This window comes from Salvelinus fontinalis, chromosome 14 (assembly GCF_029448725.1).
Source record: "Salvelinus fontinalis isolate EN_2023a chromosome 14, ASM2944872v1, whole genome shotgun sequence".
Taxonomy (NCBI): domain Eukaryota; kingdom Metazoa; phylum Chordata; class Actinopteri; order Salmoniformes; family Salmonidae; genus Salvelinus; species Salvelinus fontinalis.
In genome coordinates, this window is record NC_074678.1 from 50,654,359 (window position 1) to 50,679,664 (window position 25,306).

Consider the following 25,306-nt stretch of genomic DNA (forward strand, 5'->3'; position numbering starts at 1 on the left):
AATCAAAGACAGAATTTAGATGCACTTTTAGCTGAGAGGTTATAATTACTTCCTGGCTCTCCTTACAGGTAGTTCAGTGTCTGAGGACATTGTTTTTCATGTCGTCCTCTTGAGTCACACATTCTTCTTTTCTGTCTGTTTACGGAGACTCATCACTCATTCTCTGACGTGAATGTACCCACCAGGCAGCACTGCAGCATTAAACAGTGCGCTGGGCCAAGTGGAGGAACACGGGGGTCTATTTTAAGCCCAAAAAAGGTTATGCGATATTCCCATGATCAATTGGCTGTTAGATAAACCGTGTGTAAATCCTTCCTGTGTTTAGAGAGCCTCCTGAGCAGCAACAATCCCCCCCCCCCCCCCACTCCCTTCTTTGTCTTGGGAAGCCAGGATGTGGTGCTCCGAGCCGCTGTCTCTGAGTGGGCCAGAAGTCAAAGGTCAGAGTGACTGCTCCAAAAGGCCATGGGTATATTCTTCCCCATTGACTAATCTCATGATCGCAGATATATGCATTGAAAGTTCTGAGAAGGTTCAGTATGAACCACATGTGGGCTATTGCATTACATTTCAATGCAGGGTGGTACACCCTGTATACTTAATATTATTATAGATTTTATGATATGGACTCCGGAATTAGTTAAACTCAACCAAAAAGAATACCCTTTTTGGTTTATTACGTAAATTCCTTCGTTGTTTTTGCATAGTCACTTCATTCACTGGTATGGATTTTGTAATGGAGAATTTGTCAAAATGCCCTCTTTTATGGCCACTCCTAAAGTGATCATGACACTAGGCACTTAACTTCAGGATTCGGCCTCCCTGTAGTTGTTGTTTGTGATTATGAATTCCAGAGTTAGCGTGGGGGATTATGGTGTGTTTATTTTGGCTCCCCTGTCCATTTAGCGAAATGTCCTTTCATAGGGTAGCCGGAGGCAAAGTCATTAATATTCATGAGTTACTTTGGTTGATTGGTTGAGCCTTCTTGGGTGTGACGTCACATAGATGGGCCATCTGTTTAGTTTGCTCGTGGGCATGAGCAGTGAGCACCGAACGACTTGGGAAACCCAGCTTCAGCTGAATTAATTAATTGGGAAATAAATGAAAGCCCCACCAGATAGCTACCAATCTATTTTAGTTTCATTGTCCGATCTTTCATAAAGAGTCCACTAATTGTTATTTGTACCTTCCCACAAACTGTATCTTGCATGATATGAGCAAGTTAACCCAAATGTATCAAAGAATAGGAAATCCATGATTAGTTGGCTAGTAGTGGCTACTGCCAGGCCAGTAAGCTAGTTAACGTTAGCTACATTTCAGACAGTAGCTATCCTTCTAAATATGGTGGTCACAGGATAAACTAGCTATGAGTTGAACATTAACTACTGGTCAAAAGTTTTAGGACAGCTACTCATTCAAGGGTTTTTCTTTATTTGTACTATTTTCTACATTCTAGAATAATAGTGAAGACTATTAAATAACACATGGAATCATGTAGTAACCAAAAAGTATTAAACAAATCAAAATATATTTGAGATTCTTCAAATAGCCACACTTTGCCTTGACAGCTTTAAACACTCTTGGCATTCTCTCAATCAGCTTCACCTGGAATAGTTTTCCAACAGTCTTGAAGGGGTTCCCACGTATGCTGAGCACTTGTTGGCTGCTTTTCCTTCACTCTGCAGTCCAACTCATCCCAAACCATCTCAATTGGGTTTAGGTCGGGTATTGTGGAGGTCGGGTCATCTGATGCAGCACACCATCACCACCATCACTCTCCTTCTTGGTAAAATAGCCCTTACACAGCCTGGAGGTGCGTTTGGTCATTGTCCTTTTGAAAAACAAATGATAGTCCCACTAAGCACAGACCAGATGGGATGGCATATCCCTGCAGAATGCTGTGGTAGCCATGCTGGTTAAGTGTGCCTTGAATTGTAAATAAATCACAGACCGTGTCACCAGCAAAGTACCATAACACCACCTCCTCCATGCTTTACGGTGGGAAATACACATGCCGAGATCATCCGTTCACCCACTTCGCGTCTCACAAAGACATGCCGGTTGGAACCAAAAATCTCCAATTTGGACTCCAGACCAAAGGACAAATTTCCACTGGTCTAATGTCCATTGCTTGCATGTTTCTTGGCCCAAGCAAGTCTCTTCTTCTTATTGGTGTCCTTTAGTAGTGGTTTCTTTGCAGCAATTCGACCATGAAGGCCTGATTCACACAGTCTCCTCTGAACAGTTGATGTGTCTGTTACTTTAACTTTTTGAAGCATTTATTTGGGCTGCAATCTGAGGTGCAGTTCACTCTAATGAACTTATCCTCTGCAGCACAGGTAACTGGGTATTCCATTTTTGTGGCGGTCCTCATGAGAGCCAGTTTCATCATAGCACTTGATGGTTTTTGCGACTGCACTTGAAGAAACTTTAAAAGTCTTGACATTTTCCGTGTTGACTGACATTAAAATGTTAAAGTATTGATGGACTGTCATTTCTCTTTGCTTATTTGAGCTGTTGTCATAATATGGACTTGGTGTTTTATAATCTCACGTATAAATTTTGATTCCATATGTGTTATTTCATAGTTTTGTTGTCTTCACTATTATTCTACAATGTAGAAAATAGTCATAATAAACAAAGCCCTTGAATGAGTAGGTGTTCTAAAACTTTTGACCAATAGTGTATTTTGGTGAATACTAACTAGTAGCCAGTTTGTTGTTGCCCATGGTGGAGTCATATCTGACTAGCTGGCTCCTGAAACCTGTGGTCGTGTTCCCCTGCTCAGACGTTGCATGCATCAACCAATGGTTGCGTGCCATGTCATGGACTGTGTCATCGAATGACTGATTGCATTAACTAACATATGATGTGTGTAGCTGTTACTTAAAATACCAAAGTCTGTGTCCATGCATGAGCTCTTGAGTATAGCTAACGTTATGGTACAGACACACCCGATAGATCTGACTGCCAATAAGGACTTTGCACAGTAGGAGGCCATTTCTTCTCTTGCTAGAACAAACTATATGTCTGCTGTGTACCGACCTGGTACCGACGAACCTGCCGTTTCTACTTGTATACAAGCTGCTGATGTGCGCCTTTGGAACATCTACATAGAAAAAAAAGTTATACATCCGTTTAATATACACCATCACAATAAATCAGTTTATGCTAGGCAGGTCTAAAGAAACAATATGATATTTTTTTTTTTCTCAGAACAGAATGAGTTGGCCTACTGTATTATCTAGCTATTTGCCGTATGCTAGTTCATTTGGACTAAATAGGGACTAAATATGCTTAAGTCTCGTGCCATTATTTTATAGTAAGAAGAATGTTATTGAACTTGGCTGAAATAAAATAGAAAGGATATTTTTCCCCTTTCTGGAGCGAGTGTGCATATGATGTGTCTATGTCAAAATTTCAAACAAGTCCTATATGCTAGATTTAGTTATTTGGTATTTTTATTTGGGAATGATACAAACCTTAATGTCTTAGAACTCCAAAACAAATATGGGCTGCATTGATGATTTGTCGAAAAAAAGCTTGCACTGTTCTTGCCTCAGGCTACACACACTGCTCTCTCATCAAGTGTTCATATTTTCACCCATCAGACTATTCTCAATTTAATCTCGTCTTTTATTAGTAATGTAAAATTTGTTTTGATTTAGAATGGCCCATCCCATTATCAAATTAAATAAAGACATGTCAGCCGTATGCACTCGAATAGCGAATGAAGACCGCTTTCTCGCAGTTCATTTTTCAATCATGCCGAGTAGACTAGTCCATTTTTATAGCTGAACATGTGCTTAATATGAGCAGCTGAGAAATAAATATAGTAGCCGGTAGGATCCTCCTTTTTAGTGGCAACTATCAAAACTCTGCTTTAACACAGTATTGCAGATAGAAATGTCTGGGTTTATAAGAACACTTACAGTACATGGCCAAGGTATGTGAACACCTGCTCGTCGAACATCTCATTCCAAAATCATGGGCATTAATATGGAATTAGTACCCCCTTTTGCTGCTATAACAGCCTCCACTCTTCTGGGAAGGCTTTCCACTAGATGTAGGAACATTTACTGCGGAGACTTGCTTCCATTCAGCCACGAGCATTAGTGAGGTCGGGCACTGATTTTGGGCGATTTAAGCCTGGCTCGCAGTCGGCATTCCAATTAATTCCCAGAGGTGTTCGACGAGGTCAGTGCTCTGTGCAGACCAGTCAATTTCTTCCACACCAATCTCGCCAAACAGTTTCTGTATAGATCTCGCTTTTGCACAGGGGTATTGGGGAATGCTCTTTCCTGTTTCAGCATGACAAACTGTTGCCACAAAATTGGAAGCATAGAGTTGTCTGGAATGTCATTGTATGCTGAAGCGTTAAGCTTTCCCTTCACTGGAACTAAGGGGCCTAGCCTGAACCATGAAAAACACCCCCAGACCATTATTCCTCTTCCACCAATCTTTACAGTTAGCACTATGCGTTGGGACAGGTAGCATTTTCCTGGCATCCCCCAAATCCAAGATTAGTCTGTCGGACTGCCAGATGGTGAAGCGTGATTCATCACTCTAGAGAACGCGTTTCCACTGCTCCAGAGTCCAATGGTGGCGAGCTTTACACCACTCTAGCTGCTTGGCATTGGTCATGGTGATCTTAGGTTTGTGTGTGGCTCCTCGGCCATAGAAACCCATTTCATGAAGCTCCTGACGAATACTTCTTGTTCTGACGTTGCTTCCAGAGGTAGTTTGGAGCTCGTTATTGAGTGTTGCAACTGAGGACTGATTATTTTTACACGCTTCAGCACTTGGCGGTCCCATTCTGTGAGCTTGTGTTGCCTACCACGTCACGGGTGAGCCGTTGTTGCTCCTAGATGTTTTCACTTCACAATAACAGCACTTACAGTTGACCGGGGCAGCTCTAGCAAGGCAGACATTTGACAAACTGACTTTTTGGAAAGGTGGCACGCTATGATAGTAGTGCGGGCCATTCTACCGGCAATGTTTGGCTATGGAGATTGCATGGCTGTTGTGCTCGATTTTATACAGCTGTCAGCAATGGTGTCGCTGAAATGGCCGAATCCAGTAATTTGAAGGTGTTTCCACATACTTTTGTCCAACCACTGTTTTGAGGAGCATGCAGTCTCTCTGTATGACAGGTAATATATTCCGCCCAAGCTCTGTATGCCATGGGCTCTCCAACCCTGTTCCTGCAGCTACCGATGGTAATGTTTTCACAACTAAACATATTTCATTAAACTGTTGACAGACCCTCTCTCTGCACGCTCAAGATAGGAATGAAGGACAGAGATGAGGAGAACACACAGTGGTGAGATATTCTGTATCTAAAGGTAATGTGTCTGCCTATTAATTATGAACATATAAATTCACTATAATTGTAGGCCAACTCTGTAAGCCGCCCTGCAAAATCAATGAGCCAATAGCGTTGCCTAGGCCTATACTTTCTCTCCCAGACTCATGCTACACTCCAAACATTCTATTCATAAGGCACCAGCCCATCCAGTATGGATAATAATACAGTCCACACTCAAAAGAGATTACTAGAATTTGTTTAATTCTGGAATATAGCCTAGACCAATTATTTACCAAGGACATTTAAAATATTTTATCAGCAACCATCACTCCTGTGTTCCAATGGCACGTTGTGTTAGCTAATCCAAATTTATAATTTTAAAAGGCTAAAAGATCTTTAGAAAACCCTTTTGCAATTATGTTAGCACCTCTGAAAACTGTTGTGCTTATTAAAGAAGCAGTAAACTGGCCTTCTTTAGACTAGTTGAGTATCTGGAGCATCAGATGTGCTACCTATCCCAGACCTGCTGTTTTCTCTCTAGAGACAGCAGGAGCGGTAGATATACTCTCAATGATCGGCTATGAAAAGCCAACTGACATTTACTCCTGAGGTTCACCCTGGACAACTGCTGTGATTTATTATTATTTAATCATGCTGGTCATTTATGAACATTTGAACATCTTGGCCATGTTCTGTTATAATCTCCACCCGGCACAGCCAGAAGAGGACTGGCCACCCCTCATAGCCTGGTTCCTCTCTAGGTTTCTTCCTAGGTTTTGGCCTTTCTAGGGAGTTTTTCCTAGCCACTGTGCTTATACACCTGTATTGCTTACTGTTTGGGGTTTTAGGCTGGGTTTCTGTACAGCACTTTGAGATATCAGCTGATGTAAAAAGGGCTATATAAATACATTTGATTTGATCAGCATTTGTGGGTTCGATTACAGGCTCAAAATGGCCAGAAACAAATAACTTTCTTCTGAAACTCGTCGGTCTATTCATGTTCTGAGAAATGAAGGCTATTCCATGCCAGAAATTGCCAAGAAACTGAAGATCTCGTACAACGCTGTGTATAACGCCCTTCACAGAACAGCACAAACTGGCTCTAACCAGAATAGAAAGAGGAGTGGGAGGCCCCGGTGTACAACTGAGCAAGAGGACAAGTACATTAGTGTCTAGTTGGAGAAACAGACACCTCACAAGTCCCAACTGGCAGCTTCATTAAATAGTATCCGCAAAACACCAGTCTCAATGCCAACAGTGAAGAGGCGACTCCGGGATGCAGGCCTTCTATGTTTAGAAAATAACCACTATATTTTCCCAACATTTATGCAATGCATTTTGGGTTTTTACCATTAGCAGGACAAGCCATTCCATCAATGTGTTATCAGACAGCTATACTGAACAAAAATATAGACGCAACAATTTAAACGATTTTACTGAGTTACAGTTCATAAGGAAATTAGTCACTTTAAATAAATTAGGCCCTAATTTAGGGATTTCACATGACTGGGCAGGGGCACAGCCATGTGTGGGCCTGGTAGGGCACAGGCCCACCTACTTGGGAGGTAGGCCCACCAACTGGGGAGCCAGGCCTAGCCAATAAGAATGATTTTTTTTCCCCCACAAAAGGGCTTTATTGCAGACAGAAATACTCCTCAGTTTCATCAGCTGTCCGGATGGCTGGTCTCTCCAACGATCCCGGATGTGGAGGTCCTGGGCTGGCGTGGTTACACAGTCTGCAGTTGTGAGGGAGGTTGGACATACCTGCCAAATTCTCTAAAACGATGTTGGAGGCGGCTTATGGTAGAGAAATTAACATTAAATTATCTGGCAACTGCTCTGGTGGACATTCCTGGAGTCAGCATGCCAATTGCACGCTTCCTCAACTTGAGACATCTGTGGCATTCTGTTGTGTGACAAAACTGCACATTTTCGAGTGGCTTTTTAATGTCCCCGGCAGTAGCTGCACCTGTAATGATCATGCTGTTTAATCAGCTTCTTGATATGCCACACCTGTCAGGTGGATGGATTATCTTGGCAAAGGATAAATGCTCACTACCAGGGATGTAAACAGAATTGTGCACAGCATTTGAGAGAGAAGCTTTTTGTGCGTATGAAAAATGTGTGATCTTTTTTTCCAGCTCATAAAACATGGAACCAACACTTTACATGTTGCGTTTTATATTTTTGTTCAGTATAGATATACCTACTTACATTTTGGAAGCTAATAGATTACATTTATTGTCACATCTTTTAACTATGCAATCTGAAAATACTAATAACATGTAAATATTATTGGTAACAGAATAAATAGCAGAAGAATAACTGCAGATTAAATAATGCTGTAATTTATAATTACAGCACCCTGTGCGTCCTAATGTAGGCTATTGCCCCTTTTTAAGAGCTATAATTTATTTTGTAGGCATACCTTGTGTTTTGATTCTTACCAAATATGTTGTCTTTTCACACTATTCAAACCCCAATTAAATAAACAGCTGATGAAGCTATTTTAGCCTATAGTTCACATACTGCAAACAAATAATCTGAACTAAAATCTTTACACATATTTTGGAATTTCTGTGCATTCTTGACCATCCCTAATCAGTATCCAAAAACGGCACGTTTTTTCCGCGAACCTGCACATCTTCTCTCTTGTGGCACCAATGTAAGGGTTTGTGGCAGGGGAAACGGTGTTGCAGTAGTCTAGTGTGTGGTGCGGGAATAATGACAAGTGAACTTGGAGAGCATTTCGAGAGGTTGTCTAACCTGATCTCAGACCACCTCTTAATTGTATTTTCAGTTTGCTTCGGCAGCTCTTTTGAGGGGTTTGAGTTCATACTGGACAAAAAAATGGTACTGAGCGAACGGTACTGAGTTTACTGAAATTGGCTGAAATTTTGCTGCGGTCAAGACTCATGACTGGCGGTAATACGGTCACCGCAATCGCTCTAGTCCTATCTAGCTATTTTAAAGAGTAATCTACCCCCAGAAATAAAAATCATGATACTTCTGTCAATTTGCTGAAAGCCTATGTTTTATCAGTGGGTAAAAAAAGAGAACTCCCCATGATTTAACTCCTAAGTGGTCCGTCTGTGAAATGAGGAAATTGTGTAGGAACGCGTCATAGCTACATGGTTCTCATCACTGGAGATGGGGGATAACACACTATCACATTTCATAGCCCTTTGAAGACAATTTCCTGCACTCCAGATTAGAGGTTGACCGATTAATCGGAATGGCCGATTTCAAGTTTTCCTAACAATCGGAAATCGGTATATATTTTTTTACACCTTTATTTAATCTTCATTTAACTAGGCAAGTCAGTTAAGAACACATTCTTATTTTCAATGGCGGCCTAGGAACGTTCTGCCTCAGATTTTTAACCTTGTGAACTCGGGGGATCCAATCTTGCAACCTTACAGTTAACTAGTCCAATGCTCTAACACCTGATTACATTGCACTCCACGAGGAGCCTGCCTGTTAGCGAATGCAGTAAGCTAAGGTAAGTTGCTAGCTAGCATTAAACTTATCTTATAAAAAACAATCAATCAATGACTGTCATTGCTCCAATGTGTACTTAACCATAAACATCAATGCCTTTCTTAAAATCAATACACAAGTATATATTTTTAAACCTGCATATTTAGCTAAAAGAAATCCAGGATGGCAGGCAATATTAACCAGGTGAAATTGTGTCATTTCTCTTGCGTTCATTGCACGCAGAGTCAGGGTATATGCAACAGTTTGGGCCGCCTGGCTCTTTGCGAACTAATTTGCCAGAATTTTACGTAATTATGACAACATTGAAGGTTGTGCAATGTAACAGGAATATTTAGACTTATGGATGCCACCCGTTAGATAAAATACGGAACGGAATAAACGTTTTGTTTTTGAGGTGATAGTTTCCGGATTAGTCAAAGGTATATGGTTTAGAGAGAAATAGTCGACGCGTTATAATTCCTGTAAAAACTTGCGGCTGAATTTGAAAGGGGTTCTTTCGTTATTTTACCGTTCATGTCTTCCATAGAATGTCTTGATCTACTTCAAATAAGGTCTGTGTTTCGTGCAGGCTTAAACCGCCTTGACGTTTTGATACCCGTGTAAATCTCACTAGGATAAGGTAACGTTTGTCAACATATTTTCATAAATCCACTCTACAAAAAAATGTATCTTCGCTTATATTTAGCCAATATTGATCAGAGTTACCTTGTCCTGTGGATATCTACACAGTTATAAAATTGGCACGGTGTTGTAAGCCTACACGAAACACAGACCTTATTTTAAGTGAATCTAAAAATATCCTATGGAATAAATGAAGGAACCGCTTTTCAGATTTTGCTGAAAGGTGTCATGGGAATTATGACTCGCACTTTGGTTGTCAATTCTTACCATGCCCATTATTAAAATAGGATTTCCTGCATATAGAAATTAAAGTTTTTGTTTTCAACATTCATCACAGGTAACTTAAACTCTATTTTTATTCAAACAGTTGAGAGTATTTGTCTCCTAAGCAGACTCTTCAGTATCATTGTCACTTCAGAGCTGTGTGTGTATTTATGTATTATATTAAGTTAAAATAAAAGTGTTCATTGTTCATTCAGTATTGTTGCAATTGTCATTATTACAAAAATGTGTGTGTGTGATATATATATATATAGCATTTTTTTTTTTTTTAATAAATCAGCCGATTAATCGGTATCGGCTTTTTTTGTCCTCCAATAATTCGGTATCAGCATTGAAAAATCATAATCGTCCGACCTCTACTCCAGATTGCCAAAAGGCCAATGGATGGTATGGGCATACTTGTCTAGAACACATCCATCCGTTTTATATCGTCATGATAAAGTATATATTTCACTTGGATGTGTTCAATCTAAACAGTGTACCAAATTTTTCAACTCTGTTTGTCCTTCAAATACCATCTCGCAATGCACCCTGTGGGAATGGGCTGTTGATGCCATAGCAACATACTCTGATAAATGACAAAAATGTCAATGTAGTATCAACAAGGGCTTTCTAAAAATTCTAGCTAGCTAGCAACAAAATTAGCATAGCTTGCTAGTTAGCTTACATTAGCTACAGCAGGCACAAGCTACTGCCATCTTGTTGCCTGGAGTATTTAACGTAAAACTATTCCACTGTAAAATGTCAATTTAATAGCCTTGGCGTTTATTTGTTTAAATCACTGAACAAAACGGGCGCTTATTAGAGACAGGTTTCTTTTTGAGCCTGGCGTCGATTTCCTTAATGCACACACCTTTTGCTCATTTGCATAGTTAATTGTTTAATTCCAACATTCACTTCCAGGATTACATCTAGTTATTATAAAGCTGTGTAATATAATTTTGCAATGCAAGTCATTACTATATTCTTTTGAATTGTATTAAATGCTTTCATTTTATTCTAAAGTATGTCATTTTGAGATGATTTTTTTTACATCCCAAAATAGGACACTGCCCCTTTAAGACAAACATTCCAAAATATATCAACTCGCTACAGTAGGCTAGCCAAGACACATGCTAGGTGTCTTTTTGCAGCCTATCAACAGTAGCCCGCATATTGCTAGTACTGTATGTTCACTATTTAAGGTTGTAAATCACTTTCCCTAAAGTAAAGGAGCTCAGCGAATGGATTAATGACCATTTATTTTGCTCAGGACAGCTCGTGTGTGTGCTGTGTAAAGGCCTTTGGCGTCGGCTAATATTTTATTTTATTTAATGTGCTGTAGTTGTGACTTGCGGGAACAAGTGGTGCTTCAATGAACGGTCAATCATATTGCTGAAATACAAATGGCATGACTTTATCGCGTGTAGTATTCAGTGGTAGAGCGGGTAAATGTTGAACTGGAACACGAAAATGCGCTGAATAGTTACTGGGCCAGTGACTGACGAGATCCATCGGGCATAGTCAATGTAAGACCCTGTTTTATAGCTTCAAAATGTGGCTAAAACAGTCGTTTGAATATCTTAGCTGGTCAGTCCTTGCATCCATAGCTCTGCCTATGAATTTGAGTGGTTACATTTCTCCAGATCCATCCCTCAGCTTTTTACTGGAACAGGGATGGGGATAATATTTTTAATGTTTCAACTGCTGATTGTCCCTTTAAGAACTGTAAAAAAATAAATAAAAAAAAAAGACATACTTTTGGCTTTTCTTTTAGCAAAGCACAGTTTTAGCAATTTATGAACCAGGAATTTTATGCTAAATACATATCCATCTGTAGGCTATACATTTGTATTTTACAATCTTCCCGTTTGCAAAGGTTTTGTCTTTATTGCATTTTATATATAATAATCAATTTGGATGCTATAACAGTTTGGGAAAATTGGACCTGTGACTATACAATAAATCTGTTAATATTCATAAAAGCACTTACCAAAAAAATGCAATTAAAATGGGTGGTATTTATAAACTATTGTGTGAAGGTGAAGTGTTTGTCCTCTCAATAGGTAAGAATGTCATCTCCTCAATGGAAATTGTCCATAGCAGAGAACTAAATAGCCCAAGGTGACAGGATTAGCATTGGAATACACATTGTATGCTCTGAGAGAGTTTCCAGACAGTCATAGGTCTTCATTCCTTATGTATTTCTCGTGTGGCTTTCTTAGGAACAATCCAACCTGACCCTTGTCAGCTTATCTTTTATTGAGGGCAACCACCTCAACACACCTGTTTGATGTCTCATTTTACGCATAATGTTCAGCTATCTCTGTACAGAGGGCCTACTTAGTTGTTTGACAGAAATCAACGTCTCCTTTTTGTTTTCCCCCTGAGAGCACACTGTTTTCTTGAATAGAAAATAATCCACGTGATGCTCATGGAAGGTAATCCCCTGGGGAGCTCACAACTCAAGCCTTGGGTGCCTCTTACATGTGACTTTCTGGTTCTAATTGTTTCCCTTTTGCTGACTGCATTTTCCGAAAGGCCTACAAGTAACTGACATGCTCTTCGGATTTGCAATCCTCATTCTCGGTAAGGAGCAGGGTGTCCAGTAGAACGCTGCCAGAGGACTGTATTGGTGCTTGCTTTCGGCTCAGTTGACTCTGATAGCACACTGGCCCGATGCCGTTTTTCATTCCCCGCTTCATGAACAGCTTAGAGTTCTCTGCCACAGATGAACGGAAGGAGATCCGTGTTAGATTCCTGCAGCCATGCTGTTCCCTTGTATGGCTGGCTGGCCCATTACTGATGCGGCTGTAGTTAAAGGTGATGTAGCGTGTAAAGGCCTGGCGGAAAGTCTTGTTGAAGAGGGTGTAGACCAGTGGGTTGATACCAGATGACACGTAGCCCACCCACACAAAGATCTCCATCAGACGGCCGATCACATTGACGTCGCAGCTCGCACAAAGCACAGAGGTGATGTTAGTGATAAAGAATGGGCACCACATGACCACAAACAGCAGGAAGACGATGCCCAGCACCTTAGAGGCACGCTGCTCATTGGTCAGGTTTTGCATGGACTTCTTGCCCATGGTGGACATGCGACGGATGGGGATATCTTCACTTGTCATTGGGTTGGTAGGAGGGGTGGAATTTCCTGGATGTTTCTCAGTTGTGGGAGAGGCCATGGACTGCTCCCTCTGGAAGACTGTGGAGACTGTTGGCCGAGTGAAGCGCTGGGTGACCTTTGACCTGAGCAGAAAAGCTTTCTTGCGCAACACCTGAATGGTGAGCAGGTAGATGACCATCATGATGGTTAAAGGGATGAAAAAAGCTGTCATGGAGCCATACATGATGAACTCTCGGAAGCTGTCTGGTTTCAGTAGGCAGGTGTGGTTGCTGTTAAAGGTGACATTGTTTGGAAGATGGTAGTTTCTCAGCCCCTTGATTGGAATGGGGATTGCGATACCTGTGTAAGAGAGAGAGAGAGAAGTTTGCTTAAACAAATCATCAATGCAAACTTTGCATCCTACTCTTGGTTGTTTTTGAGATTCAATGTGTTTTGGGAGTAGATGCAGTATCTTCTCACAGCTTAGTTTTCCACGGTGGTCACTTTATGCTGCTTTTAATTTTTTAAATTTTATTGTTGGACATAATCTTCATATCTGCTTTCCCTTTTGATGTTGCCGGAGTATAAAACTGTATAAAGCCTCATGCTTTCACAACTGAGGACAGCAGAGGTAGCACAATGGGTTAGGAAGAAAAACTGCTTTCGGTGAGTCCTGGAAGTTCTCATTCTTTGCTTAACAATCCAATAAACTAACCATATATCGCCAGCTATAATACAGTGACAATGAACACACACCCTGGACAAAGACACTCTTCCACAGTCGCGGTGTCTAAGTGCTGCCCCTGTAACTCAAAGCAATCTGGTTTTGCTCAGCGAAAGAAAGTAAATGTGTAGAACCTAGCCCTGAGTGAAAACTAGGGGTGTACTGTTGTGAAGATGTCCGAACGCTCCATGACTACCACTATTGCCAGGCTAAACTCTGCCAAGTCCTCACACCGCAGTCTCCCAAATGCCTCAGCCAGAGGAACCGTCTGGGCTGACGATGTTAACGAGCATAGGGGGGGTTTAATTTCATTTCCTACTGGAAAGCTAATATTTAACGGATAACAGATCATTAAAAGCACACCAGTATGCTTATATACCGAGGGTTCACTGGCCAGTCATCAGTAATACAGACTCGGCCAGAGGACTCTAAAGTAATATCATCAATCAGGAAAATAAAACGATGTTTGTCTCAACTGTCAAACTATCTCTTTGGACTATGGCAAATGACATTTGGGTCTAGGCTTACATTGGGCCAAAAATGGGAAACCAGTTTGAGTCTGGAATTCCCTCGTATGAAATATGCCCTGTGAGAAGAGGATTCCAGTGTTTCAGATCCATCTGCAGCTCATTTATAGTCTAATAGGCTAAGCAAATGGATGCAAGGATCAGGGGTCCTTCGAGTTCATTAAGGTAGACCTAAGATTTGAACACACACTCCCATCTTTCATAGCAAAGTAATCTGAGATTAATAGCAAAGAGAGCGGGGCAGGCAGACCGATAGTCGGAACCGTGCGTATAGGCGATAACATGGTCATCTTTCTCGCATTGTCTTGTCTTGCAATGCCTCAAATTCATCTATTAAAATATATACACTACCAGTCAAATGTTTTAGAACACCTACTCATAACGGAGTCGCCTCTTCACTGTTGACGTTGAGACTGGTGTTTTGTGGGTGCTATTTAATGAAGCTGCCAGTTGAGGACTTGTGAGGCGTCTGTTTCTCAAACTAGACACTCTAATGTACTTGTCCTCTTGCTCAGTTGTGCACCGGGGCCTCCCGCTCTTTCTATTCTGTTTTAGAGCCAGTTTGCGCTGTTCTGTGGAGTATAAACAGCTTTGTGGTGATGTGAAATTAATTTCCTTCCTGGAGGAATACTTCAATCTTTTAACCTCCCTTTTCATTTTATGCTTCTTTTGGTCAAGTCTTTCAGGATCGTTTACTGGGTTTTCCCACAGGTCACCTTGACTGCTATCACTCTGATGCTCTGTTACTGTTACGATGTGTTGCATTCCCTCCCTAGAAACGTCACCCCCACTGTATGTGAAAGTTGATATAGCTTCTGCTTTTATTGCATCCGGCTTTCTTTTCTGACTATCCACCAGGCTTGCCACAGATGCTAAGGAATTGAACTGCAATGATATAGACTAAAGTACTTCGATCAAGCTATCACTTTAGAAACATTGCAGAATGCTCCTGATATCAGCAGTCAACACAGGACCAAAAAAAAACAGCACAGCTTACCAATGGATATGAGCCACACCACTGCTATCTTGGCCATGGCTTTGGACCTGGACTTATACTGGCTGTGCTGAATGGGTTTCTTGATGGCTATGTAGCGGTCCAGTGAGATGGCACACAGGTGCATGATGGACGCTGTGGAGAACAGGACGTCCAGGAAGAGCCAGATTGGGCAGAGGAACTCCGGAAGAGGCCACCCGGAATCTGAGAAACAGAAAAAAAAGATGGATTTGTTAACTGCTCTCATAGGCCAATACAGAACCATTTGAGATGAAAAGAACACAGTTCTCGAACTTGATTACTGTGGTGCTGAATCTTTTATGTTTTCACCTTGCATCAGATAAGCCTTATTGAATTTAGATTTCAGTGACTGTAAGTCGTGATGATTTTGTTTTAACTCTGAATTCAATTGCTATCTATTTGGATTATTCCCATTGAAAACAGGACTGCACTGACCAAAAATATAAACGGCAACATGTAAAGTGTTCGCTCTTGAAACATGGGACCGAAATAAGATCCTATAAATTTGCCATGCGCACAAAAAGCAAATTTCTCAAGTGTTGTGTTGAGGAGGATTTCTGTTTTGTAATAAAGCCCTTTTCTGTGGGGGAAAAACTCATTCTGATTGGGTGGGCCTTGGAGGGCATTGCTACACCCCTGCCCAGTCATGTGAAATCCATAGATAAGGGTCTAGTGAGTTTATTTCAACTGACTGATTTCCTTATATGATCTGTAACTTAGTAAAATCTTTGAAATTGTTACATCTTTCGTTTATATTTTTGTTCAGAAATTGTACTGAAATGTCCTCAGCGCACTCCTATTATATTCTAAATAGAGCTTGTGTTGTTGACCCCACCAGCGTTGGGGAGATACACTTCAATAGTGGATTAAAACCAGCTCTGATGTAGTGAATTCTGTTTGTTTATTTTAGTAAAGAATGAATTCACCGCAGAGCTGCTTCTCTTATGACTGTGTATGGAGCTGAAAGCTCTATGCTTTTGATGTAGATGTGTTCAAGCACCCTTCTCTCCAGAACTGTTTATCCTGGGTCTCGGATGTGAAATTAGCGAGTAGTTGGGCTGGATTATGTCCCATTGCACATCAGCATTGTGAAAGATCCTGTTGTTGAATGATTTCTTTAGTGTTAACCCTTTAGCTGATTGCTTGTACTTCATAACTCGAGCATTAGTGAATACATCACATTTATTTTTGTATCCAAGTATTACTTTGAATATTGCATATTCGTATACAATTATAAAATAAATGCGCTTTTGAAGAAATGGTTCTTAAACACAATATTTGAGTGTCCTCCCTTCGTGTTTTACATGCGCTCTCGGACTGTAATAGACACTCCTTACCCACTTTATTGGGTTCCACGGCACACCATTTCAGGTGCTTTGTTCAGCTTGATGCACTATTTTGCAATTTCTCCGTATTTAATTATTATACATTTTTGTTTATAATTAAATAAACTTTGGTAGGGACTTTCTAAGAGTATATTTTTGTGGTCCCTTTGTAATTCCTATCATCTGTCTACTTAACATGGACAAAGAGAAAAACTATTCTCTCTATGGGAATAAGCTCATACACTCAACATGTTCTTTACATGTGGTGATATTATGTCCTTAGACCAGAGTTTAAATCTGTCTGCAGGCAAAGTTTCTGAAGATGTACACTGACTAATAATATAAACGCAGCATGCTAAACTGTACAGTTCATGTAAGGAAATAAATAAATTGGGCCCTAATGTATGGATTTCACATGACTGGGGATATAGATATGTATCTGTTGGTCACAGATACCTTAAAAAAAAGGTAAGGGCGTGGATCAGAAAACCAGTCAGTATCTGGTGTGACCACCATTTGCCTCATGCAGCGCGACACATCTCCTTCAAATAGATTTGATCAGGCTGTTGATTGTGGCCTGTTGAATGTTGTCCCACTCTTGGCTGTGCGAAGTTGCTGGATATTGGCGGGAACTGGAACATGCCGTTGTACAAGTAAATCCAGAGCATCCCAAACATGCTCAATGGGTGATATTTTTTACATTTAACCTTTATTTAACTAGGTAAGTCAATTAAGAACAAAACTCTTATTTACAATGAAGGCCTACCTTTTGCCTGACTTCAGTGGGCAAATGCTCCCCTTCGATATGCTCTTCACGGATGAATCCCGGTTTCAACTGTACCGGGGCAGATGGCAGACAGCTTGTATGGCGTTGTGTGGGAGAGCAGTTTGCTGATGTCAACATTGTGAACAGAGTGCCCCATGGTGGGGTTATGGTATGGACAGGCATAAGCTACAGACAACAAAAACAATTGCATTTTATTGATGGCACTTTGAATGCACAGAGATACCGTGATGAGATCCTAAGGCCCATTGTTGTGCCATTCATCATCTGCCATCACCTCATGTTTCAGCATAATAATGCACAAAATTGCACATTCCTTTGTAACTTGTCCCAATTGAAACCAGCTGCTTTCTATGAGAACGTCGCAAGGATCTGTATACAATTCCTGGAAGCTGAAAATATCCCAATTCTTCCATGGACTGCATACTCACCAGACATATGGGCTCCTGAGTGGCGCAGCGGTCTAAGGCACTTCATCTCGGTGCAAGAGGTGCCACTATTGACGCACAATTGACTCAGCGTTGGCCGGGATAGGCCATCATTGTAAATAAGGATTTGTTTTTAACTGACTTGCCTAGTTAAATAACATTCAATTCTCCTGCAACAGCTTTGATGGACGTTCCTCCAGCCAGCATGCCAATTTCCCTCAACTTGAGACATCTGTGGCATTGTGTTGTGACAACTGCACATTTTAGTGGTATTTTATTGTGCCCAGCACAAGGTGCACCTGTGTAATGATCATGCTGTTTAATCAGCTTCTTAATATGCCACAGGGGGATGGATTCTTTTGGCTAAGGAGAAATGCTCACTAACAGGGATGTGCAAAACATTTGAGGGAAATTACCTTTTTGTGCATATGAAAAAAAAATTATGGATATTTTGTTTCAGATCATGAAACATGAGACCAACACTCTACATGTTGCGTTTATATTTTTGTCCATTATATGTGCTGTCAATGCTACAGAGGTGTCCATCCAAGGCCATATTTCTAAGTAAATCTTATAAAGCCATTGCAGGCTACTCTGAGAGCGAATACTTTGAAAACCGAGCTACAAACCTCTAGTGTAGGGTGAGGTCACCATTCCAAAGTGGGAGAAAGCCAGTTAGCATTTTCAGCTTTGTTTTAGTACTGTCTTATTAAAGGGCTGTCTTTTGAGTATTATTGTCTTAACGATAATTATTATTGCTTACTTTAGAAAATGTCCCCGTTCCAGCAAATACCAGGGTATAAACGCTCTGTCCTGCGCCATTGATGTCTGTCAGGCTCTCTGCTTACACAAGACATGCACACAGTTCTTAAGGGGTTCCATACTTTATATGGGAATCCTTTAAAAAGAAAAAAAAATCTAAATCTTGAAACACTCACCTGGCCATCAATTGTTTTATGGTCTTTCTGGACACCCGTATTAGTGGATTCGGCTATTTAAGCCACACCAGTTGCTGACAGGTGTATAAAATCGAGCACACAGCTATGCAATCTGAATAGCCAAACATTGGTGGTAGAATGACCTTTCAATGTGGCACCGTCATAGGATGCCACCTTTCCAACAAGTCAATTCGTCAAATTTCTGCCCTGCTAGAGCTGCCCCGGTCAACTAAGTCCTGTTATTGTGAAGAGGAAACATCTAGGAGCAGCAACGGGTCAGCCACAAAGTGGTAGGCCACACAAGCGGTAGGCCACACAAGCTCACAGAACGGGACAGCCGAGTGCTGAAGCGCTTAAAAATTGTCTGTCTTTGGTTGTAACTCTCACTACTGAGTTCCAAACTTCCTCTGGAAGCAATGTCAGCACAATAACTGTTCATCAGGAACTTCATGAAATGGGTTTCCATGGCCGAGCAGCCGCACATAAGCCTAAAATCACATTGTCAAGTGTCAGCTGGAGTGGTGTAAAGCTCGCCACAATTGGAGCAATGGAAACCTGTTCTCTGGAGTGATGAATCACGCTTCACTATCTGGCAGTCCGACGTACAAACCTGGGTTTGGGGGATGCCAGGAATATGCTACCTGTCCCAATGCATAGTGCCAACTGTAAAGATTGGTGGAAGAGGAATAATGGTCGGAGGCTGTTTTTCATGGTTCGGGCTAAATTTGATGCCCATGATTTTGATATGAGATGGTCGACAAGCAAGTGTCCACATACTTTTGGTCATGTAGTGTTGCTAGATTCTTTGTTGGACAATGGAGATCCCACAGATGAAAGTAAATAATTGGTGTTTTTTGAAGGCTGTAAGAACTTCCAGAGTTTTCTGTTTGCACTGAGGTCCTTTTTAAGGCAGCATTCATTCATAAATTGTATTGTTCTTGTTTTAAGCTCTCCACTGGAGCACTAATTTGATATTCTGGAGGTGGCTCAAAAGCTTTAAATCTATCATGTTTTGACCCAGGATTCTCCAGACGAATTATGGTTAAAGACTAAATTAAAAGACAGCTCTGGTTGAGTGGGAAATATATCTATGCCTACCTGTTGTGTGTGGGTAGACTGGGTGAGTCTGGGACCGAGGCATGCCTTCTAAAAGCGTGACCTCTCCCTGAAACAGACAGTATTGAGCTCATTAGTGAAGAAGGGTAAGAATATTCTGTCATCCCCTTGGTTCAGAGGAGCATCAACCATAGTGACACTTGTGGGCTATTTCGTGAAATCTAAATCATCACTCTACTTTTCACTCTGGTGGTAGAAAAATGTACATCGTTTCTGGAATGTCAGGTCTTGTGACCCAGTTGTCCCAAGGCCCAAACATATTTAAGTAAGCAATTATCTCTGTCCTCAATATAAACACATCTTGTCGTGCTACCTCGCAAACATGGCACTAGGGTAGGCGCCTCCCTGCCCGAATCCTTCAAATAGCTTTTCTTAATGGGTCTCTATGGTTACCCGAGACTTATTCAGCTGTATATTTAGGTTTACTCTGTAGTGTAGTCAGTTTACAGTGCGCCTTTTTAAACAGTGCAACCATTTACATTTTCGAGGTGTTGACTGTAAGCCTTAAATTCATCTGCTAGGCAGATGTGGAGAAGGACCTCAGGACTTCTTACAGCTCTTACAGACATCAATTGTACACTAGCCATGCCGTCTTTCTCAGTAAAAGGTTTACTTTTGGAGGAAGGTCTAACTATGATTGGGTTCACCATCTCATTAATATTGGATGTTTGATGCAATTGCTAGGCTAATTGTGATTAGTCTGGCACTTCCCCCGCAGCCAGGGCTTGGGATGGAGAGGAGATATTTATCCAGCCAGACACAGAAGAAAGTGGAGAAATGTTCAAAAACCATGAATTGCTGGCACTTTCTCTACGCTATGTAGTTGTGTTTTATTTGGAGTTTAGAGAGTCTTAGGTTTAATGGCAGTGGTATATTAGCGGTCACGATACTGTGGTTATATAACATGTAGCTACAACATGTCGTCCCTGTCCTCTGGTAAATGTCTTGTATTATTTGGATGTGAGCACTGATCCCCTCGCTCGCCGTTTGCCATCACACACTGTTCTTAGCGCCGCCGGCCTGGATGTACACACGCCTTAACTGGCCCACCGTGCCGAAAGGCTCTAAAGGCTCAGCGTGAAGCACTAAACTCTGTTTATGTGTGTTTATGTCCCCCTGACCCCCCCGCTGTGTGCTCTGTCTCCAGCCAGGAGAGAAATGACAGCTGCCTCTGCACAGTCGTACTTTGCATCCATTCCGTACATTCACACATTGACGAGCTCCGTGTGCTCTTACACATGCGTACGCATACTCGCGCACACACACACACAGCCCCACTCCATCCTCTGAACAAAGGCTACTTCTCTTCAAAAGCCACTAGCTGTTTAGTCTTGGCCTTTTGTCAACTATAAACTATGGTCACTGAAGACAATCCATCTGCTCATGTTCTCCAGATTTAGAACTAGGACCCTCGGAAAAAGACACGGGGATTGCCTGACATGATAAGCATGAGGACATGGCTTTGACTTTGTTTATCTCCTATGTTCCATGCGTCGAGCCCCGACGACTGCATTAAGATGTGATGGAAGGAAGCAGCTTCCCCCCCTTAGCAGTTTGCCTCATGCCCGCAGTTTGCACGGCACATATGGTTCTTATGCAAAGAAAGTGCTTGTTTTCTGAAAGCATGACTTTTGCTTTCTGAAAGGTTGGTTTGTGATTTGGAAAATTGTCTGTGAAAGTCGTGCAGAAATTGGGTCATCATGATCATTGGTAGCTGATAGGGCTGTGCTACGGTCGTGATTACATAGCCAAAAGGAAGTAGTTTGTTTATTGTCCACTATCTTGTGTTTTTGTCATCTGCTATAATTTGTTTATAGCTGGCTGAGATTCAGCAGCATCTCTGTTGCTGTCCTATTAAACTCTAGCGCTCTTGAATTATCGTAAATATGCATGCCTATTTTTTTTTTGTTCTGTTAACGAATGATGAACACAATTCTTGTTGTCAACAAATGAGTGCGCTCGATCCAATTTCCACTTTTAGGCAACCTACTGTAATGGCTTTCTGCGTTGCAATGCACATTTACTGAACCAGTGCACTCTGGTGTTTCCTGGGGCTCTCGACTGACAGCAGCTTTACAATGGCAACTCCATGGGGACTGTGCTATTTAGACCTCATTTATGGGAGCTAAGCATAAGTCCTAGGCCAGCCTTTTCACTTGAATCAGCAATATGTCGCCGTATTGAGGCTGGAAGGGAATCATTCTAAATTAGAATGATGTTGAGACAATCATCGGGTCACAGTTCTATGAACTGTTCACACTTGTAGGACCAGTAGATTTTAGTATAAGCAGTGTCTTGAGTTTCAAGTGAATGTATCAGTGAAGGGATCCTTTCTCATGGCATGGCAAACGGGCAGTCATGTTGGGGTGACTTACTGTATAGCACAGTGATGAGGGCGATGGGCATCACCAGGAGTCCCACCAGCAGGTCGGCCACTGCCAGGGACATCAGGAAGTAGTTGGTGGCGTTTTGCAGCTTCCTCTCCAGCGACACGGCCAAGATGACCAGGATGTTGCCCCCGATGGTGGGGATGATAACCATGATGATGAGCAGAGCAGCCCAGTGCAGCTGAGCTCCGGCCACCTCCCCGGCCCCCGAGCCGTTGGTCCCCAGCGGGACCGCATCTGGCTGGGACATCCTGCTGTGGAAGGGATGGCTGACCTGGGCGCGGGTCGTGGTTCTGCTCTGGCTGGCTCAGGGGGCTTGGCCAGCATGGTCACAGGGTCCCACAGGCACGGGGGAGGGCAGTGGAGGGCAGCTCAGAGCCAGCACACAGGGCGGTGGCTCATCCTCAGACTCAGCGTACAAACCAAAAGGGCCACGTCACAATCGAAAAAGCCCCGCCGCTCCAGAACTGAACAGGTTGTACCACCACAGTAAAGGGGATGTTAGGTCAAGAGTTGGTTGTCTGACTCGTAGTCCAGGCGCCGATGTATTTTGGTTTGTGTACTCCCTAGAACAGACCAGTTTCTACTGAAAGTTTTAAAAGGAAACAAAAGCCACAATGTTAAACCCCTTGCTCTGAAGGGGACATTAGCTTCAGTTTGAAGACTTAATGATGAGTGACATTTATGGTAACAAATGGTATGGATTCTTCCTGTATATTCATTAGTATTGGGTTCCAGTTCATGGCTAAACAATTAACCAAGGAAGCAGATATCAGCTGTAATCAGTGCTTGCATTCTTAACTCTGGCATGTTTGTGTGCGTGTGTTTGCAAAAAAAATAATCTACTGCTGATATGTTCATTCTAGGTCTATTTCTGTAGTTTTCAAACAACTAACTTACAAAACAACTTTTAACCCGTAAGGTTTAAAACCATTGCATGTCATTTAAAAAACATAGAACTAATATTAAATTATGCATGATTGAATTTTTTTCAAATGCGATTTTAATTGACTTATTTCCTTAATTTCCCTATTGCTTTGTAGTGTTTATAGGAACTTAAAACGTTGCTTATTTATTGCATATCCTAGTGGCTTTTTTTCCTTTCATATTTCTAGGTCAAAGTCATTATTTCATTGACAATAATATTACTCTAAATAGATTCATTGCATTCTCTAAATGTACATGTTTTTTCCCATCAATTTATCTTAGCCTTTTAATTTAGACATACTTCAAGAGTCGTTTTGAAGTGTAGAAAAATGATTTGACCCTCCTTAGCCTCTAGTCCACTTGTTGAAGCCGCTCCCTAGAAACAAACTGCTTATCCCTATTTAAGTTGTCACTGTTTTATCATTTGTCTACAACAGTCGGTGCACCTCTGTCTGTGAGGGCCTTCAAAGGCTTTTTAGAAATGCACTTGATAACAGAAGAGACTTCAGGGTCTTAGCAAAAAGAAACTGGTTTTGTTAGACGTGAACTGGAATGGTATGGTCTAACGTTAGAACGAACAAAGCTCAGAAGTTCTCACAAATTGTACACTATTTGAACACGTTAACAATTTTCTGTAGATTTGTGATTATTTTATTTATTTTAGAATTATGAACAAACAGTGAATGATTTTACTGAGTTTCTCTTTCTTACCTTCAGCTAACGCAGAAGCCTGTGTGTTCTCCTTTAGTTTGTCCAGTTCATTTGCATCGCATTCAGAGCTGCTATATCCTTACTTTTCAATCACGCAATACCTTGCGCATTGGATGAACAGTGCTGTTCATCACCAAACAACTCAATCCTCAGACTCCTTTTGAGTGGCAGCTTTTTTTCTCGTCCCTGCTCACGTTTTTATATACGTAGAACCCCTCCAAAATCATAAAATGTCATAGGCAGCCCTCCCCTTGTGAAAATAATTGCCTAATAATATCTCACTTCGGTGCATTCCATGCTGAGGAATTTCCTTTGTCCCCGCATGTTGGATGAGCCCCTGGTTTGGATTCGCATCACCTACCGTTATCACAGGTTGAAAACGTTCAGATGTCCTCTCTCTGTCTCACGCTCTCTGTCTCACGCTCTCTGTCTCACGCTCTCTCTCTCTCACGCTCTCTGTCTCACGCTCTCTGTCTCACGCGCTCTGTCTCACGTTCTCTGTCTCACGCTCTCTGTCTTTCGCTCTCTCAGGCTCTCTCGCTCCCTCAGGTTCGCTCTGTCTCTCGCTCTGTCTCTCGCTCTGACGCTGTCTGTCTTTGGTCGACTTGCTATTTCTCACTGTTTCTTCCTCCCACCTCCATGCTTACCCATGAGTCATGCTAAGGAGAAAATGGATGAATGTCTCAGAGTTGGCCAAATGCCAGTGGTTCTGGGAGGTAATTTCCTTCAACACAGTTGTCCTACTGTTTATATTTGTCACTTTCTGCTCTCCTCCAGTAGGGACTGGGGATGGAAGTTGGAGGAGGGAGTTGTTAGTGATGTCCTATTGAAACGGTATTTTCACTTCTTGAAAATATTTTGGTCTGCCTAGTCTCACGTTCATTGACAACGTTCATTGACATTTAAAAAAAATCAAAGGTAAAATTCTAGAGAAAATTGCCTTAAACGGGTATATTAGAAATTGCAGTGCCAACCATTTTTGTTAGTGTTGATATACATACACCTAGCATTTCCTTGCATTGCTTATATTACTTCCACTGCTGTCTCGTTGCATTGCTTTTAAAACCAGATCAAAACCATGAAGATGAGTATAAATATGATGTTCCTGAAGTATACTGTGCTCCTAATGCACCTCAGGTGTCTAGACAGGAGTTGGACCAGACAAGGTATTTTATAAGCTACCTTTCAGTGCCTGTTTAGCGTCTCAAATCACAGGAGCCAAGAACGTTTCATCTCACTCCGATACCAGGCAGATACATTTTTGATAGTGCTCTAATTCATGACCACTGGTGTTAAGGACTGCTCTACCTCCACTGGCCAAGCGATTGCCTTTTCATTTCAGCTAAAGGTCATTCCTGATTCCTGTGTGGATCACTTGGATGCTCCTGATCCTCTGATGTTAGGAGTTGCTGAGAGACTTGCTGCTAGCACCTCAGACATCTGTTCTCCACTTTGCTAGGCCAACGCTGCAGATGCTACTCGAAAACAGTCTTGAAATAAATGCAATTTGAAGTTTCAGCTTACTTAGATATTCAGACCATGACGTGCCCAATTCTTTAGATATCTTCTAGCTATACAGCATAACAATGGACATGTTTTCACTTAGATTTTCAGCCCTTTCAACTCTTAA

At 41.6% G+C, this 25,306-nt stretch overlaps 2 protein-coding genes across 2 annotated transcripts in view; one reads left to right on the plus strand and one right to left on the minus strand.

Annotated features, from left to right (window-relative positions):
* Positions 1-25,306, plus strand: part of LOC129811081 (26S proteasome non-ATPase regulatory subunit 1-like) — a 106,026-nt gene that overhangs the window by 25,800 nt on the left and 54,920 nt on the right. The window lies entirely within an intron of this gene.
* On the minus strand, positions 5,356-24,395 carry LOC129811082 (5-hydroxytryptamine receptor 2B-like). The gene is made up of 4 exons (XM_055862235.1): positions 23,677-24,395; positions 22,027-22,624; positions 15,043-15,243; positions 5,356-13,154 (listed from the first exon to the last, which is right to left on the minus strand). Exons 2-4 carry the CDS (start codon positions 22,286-22,288, stop codon positions 12,232-12,234), a joined length of 1,386 nt encoding a protein of 461 aa, XP_055718210.1. The 5' UTR covers positions 22,289-22,624; positions 23,677-24,395; the 3' UTR covers positions 5,356-12,231.

Excerpts from the sequence above, each read along its gene's own strand:
- LOC129811082 (XM_055862235.1), bottom strand. The coding sequence starts at position 22,288 with ATGTCCCAGCCAGATGCGGTCCCGCTGGGGACCAACGGCTCGGGGGCC. Across the intron at positions 15,244-22,026 it reads CCTCATCACTGTGCTATACA|ATTCCGGGTGGCCTCTTCCG; the intron begins GTAAGTCACCCC and ends TCTGTTTCTCAG. Across the intron at positions 13,155-15,042 it reads GGTGTGGCTCATATCCATTG|GTATCGCAATCCCCATTCCA; the intron begins GTAAGCTGTGCT and ends TCTCTTACACAG.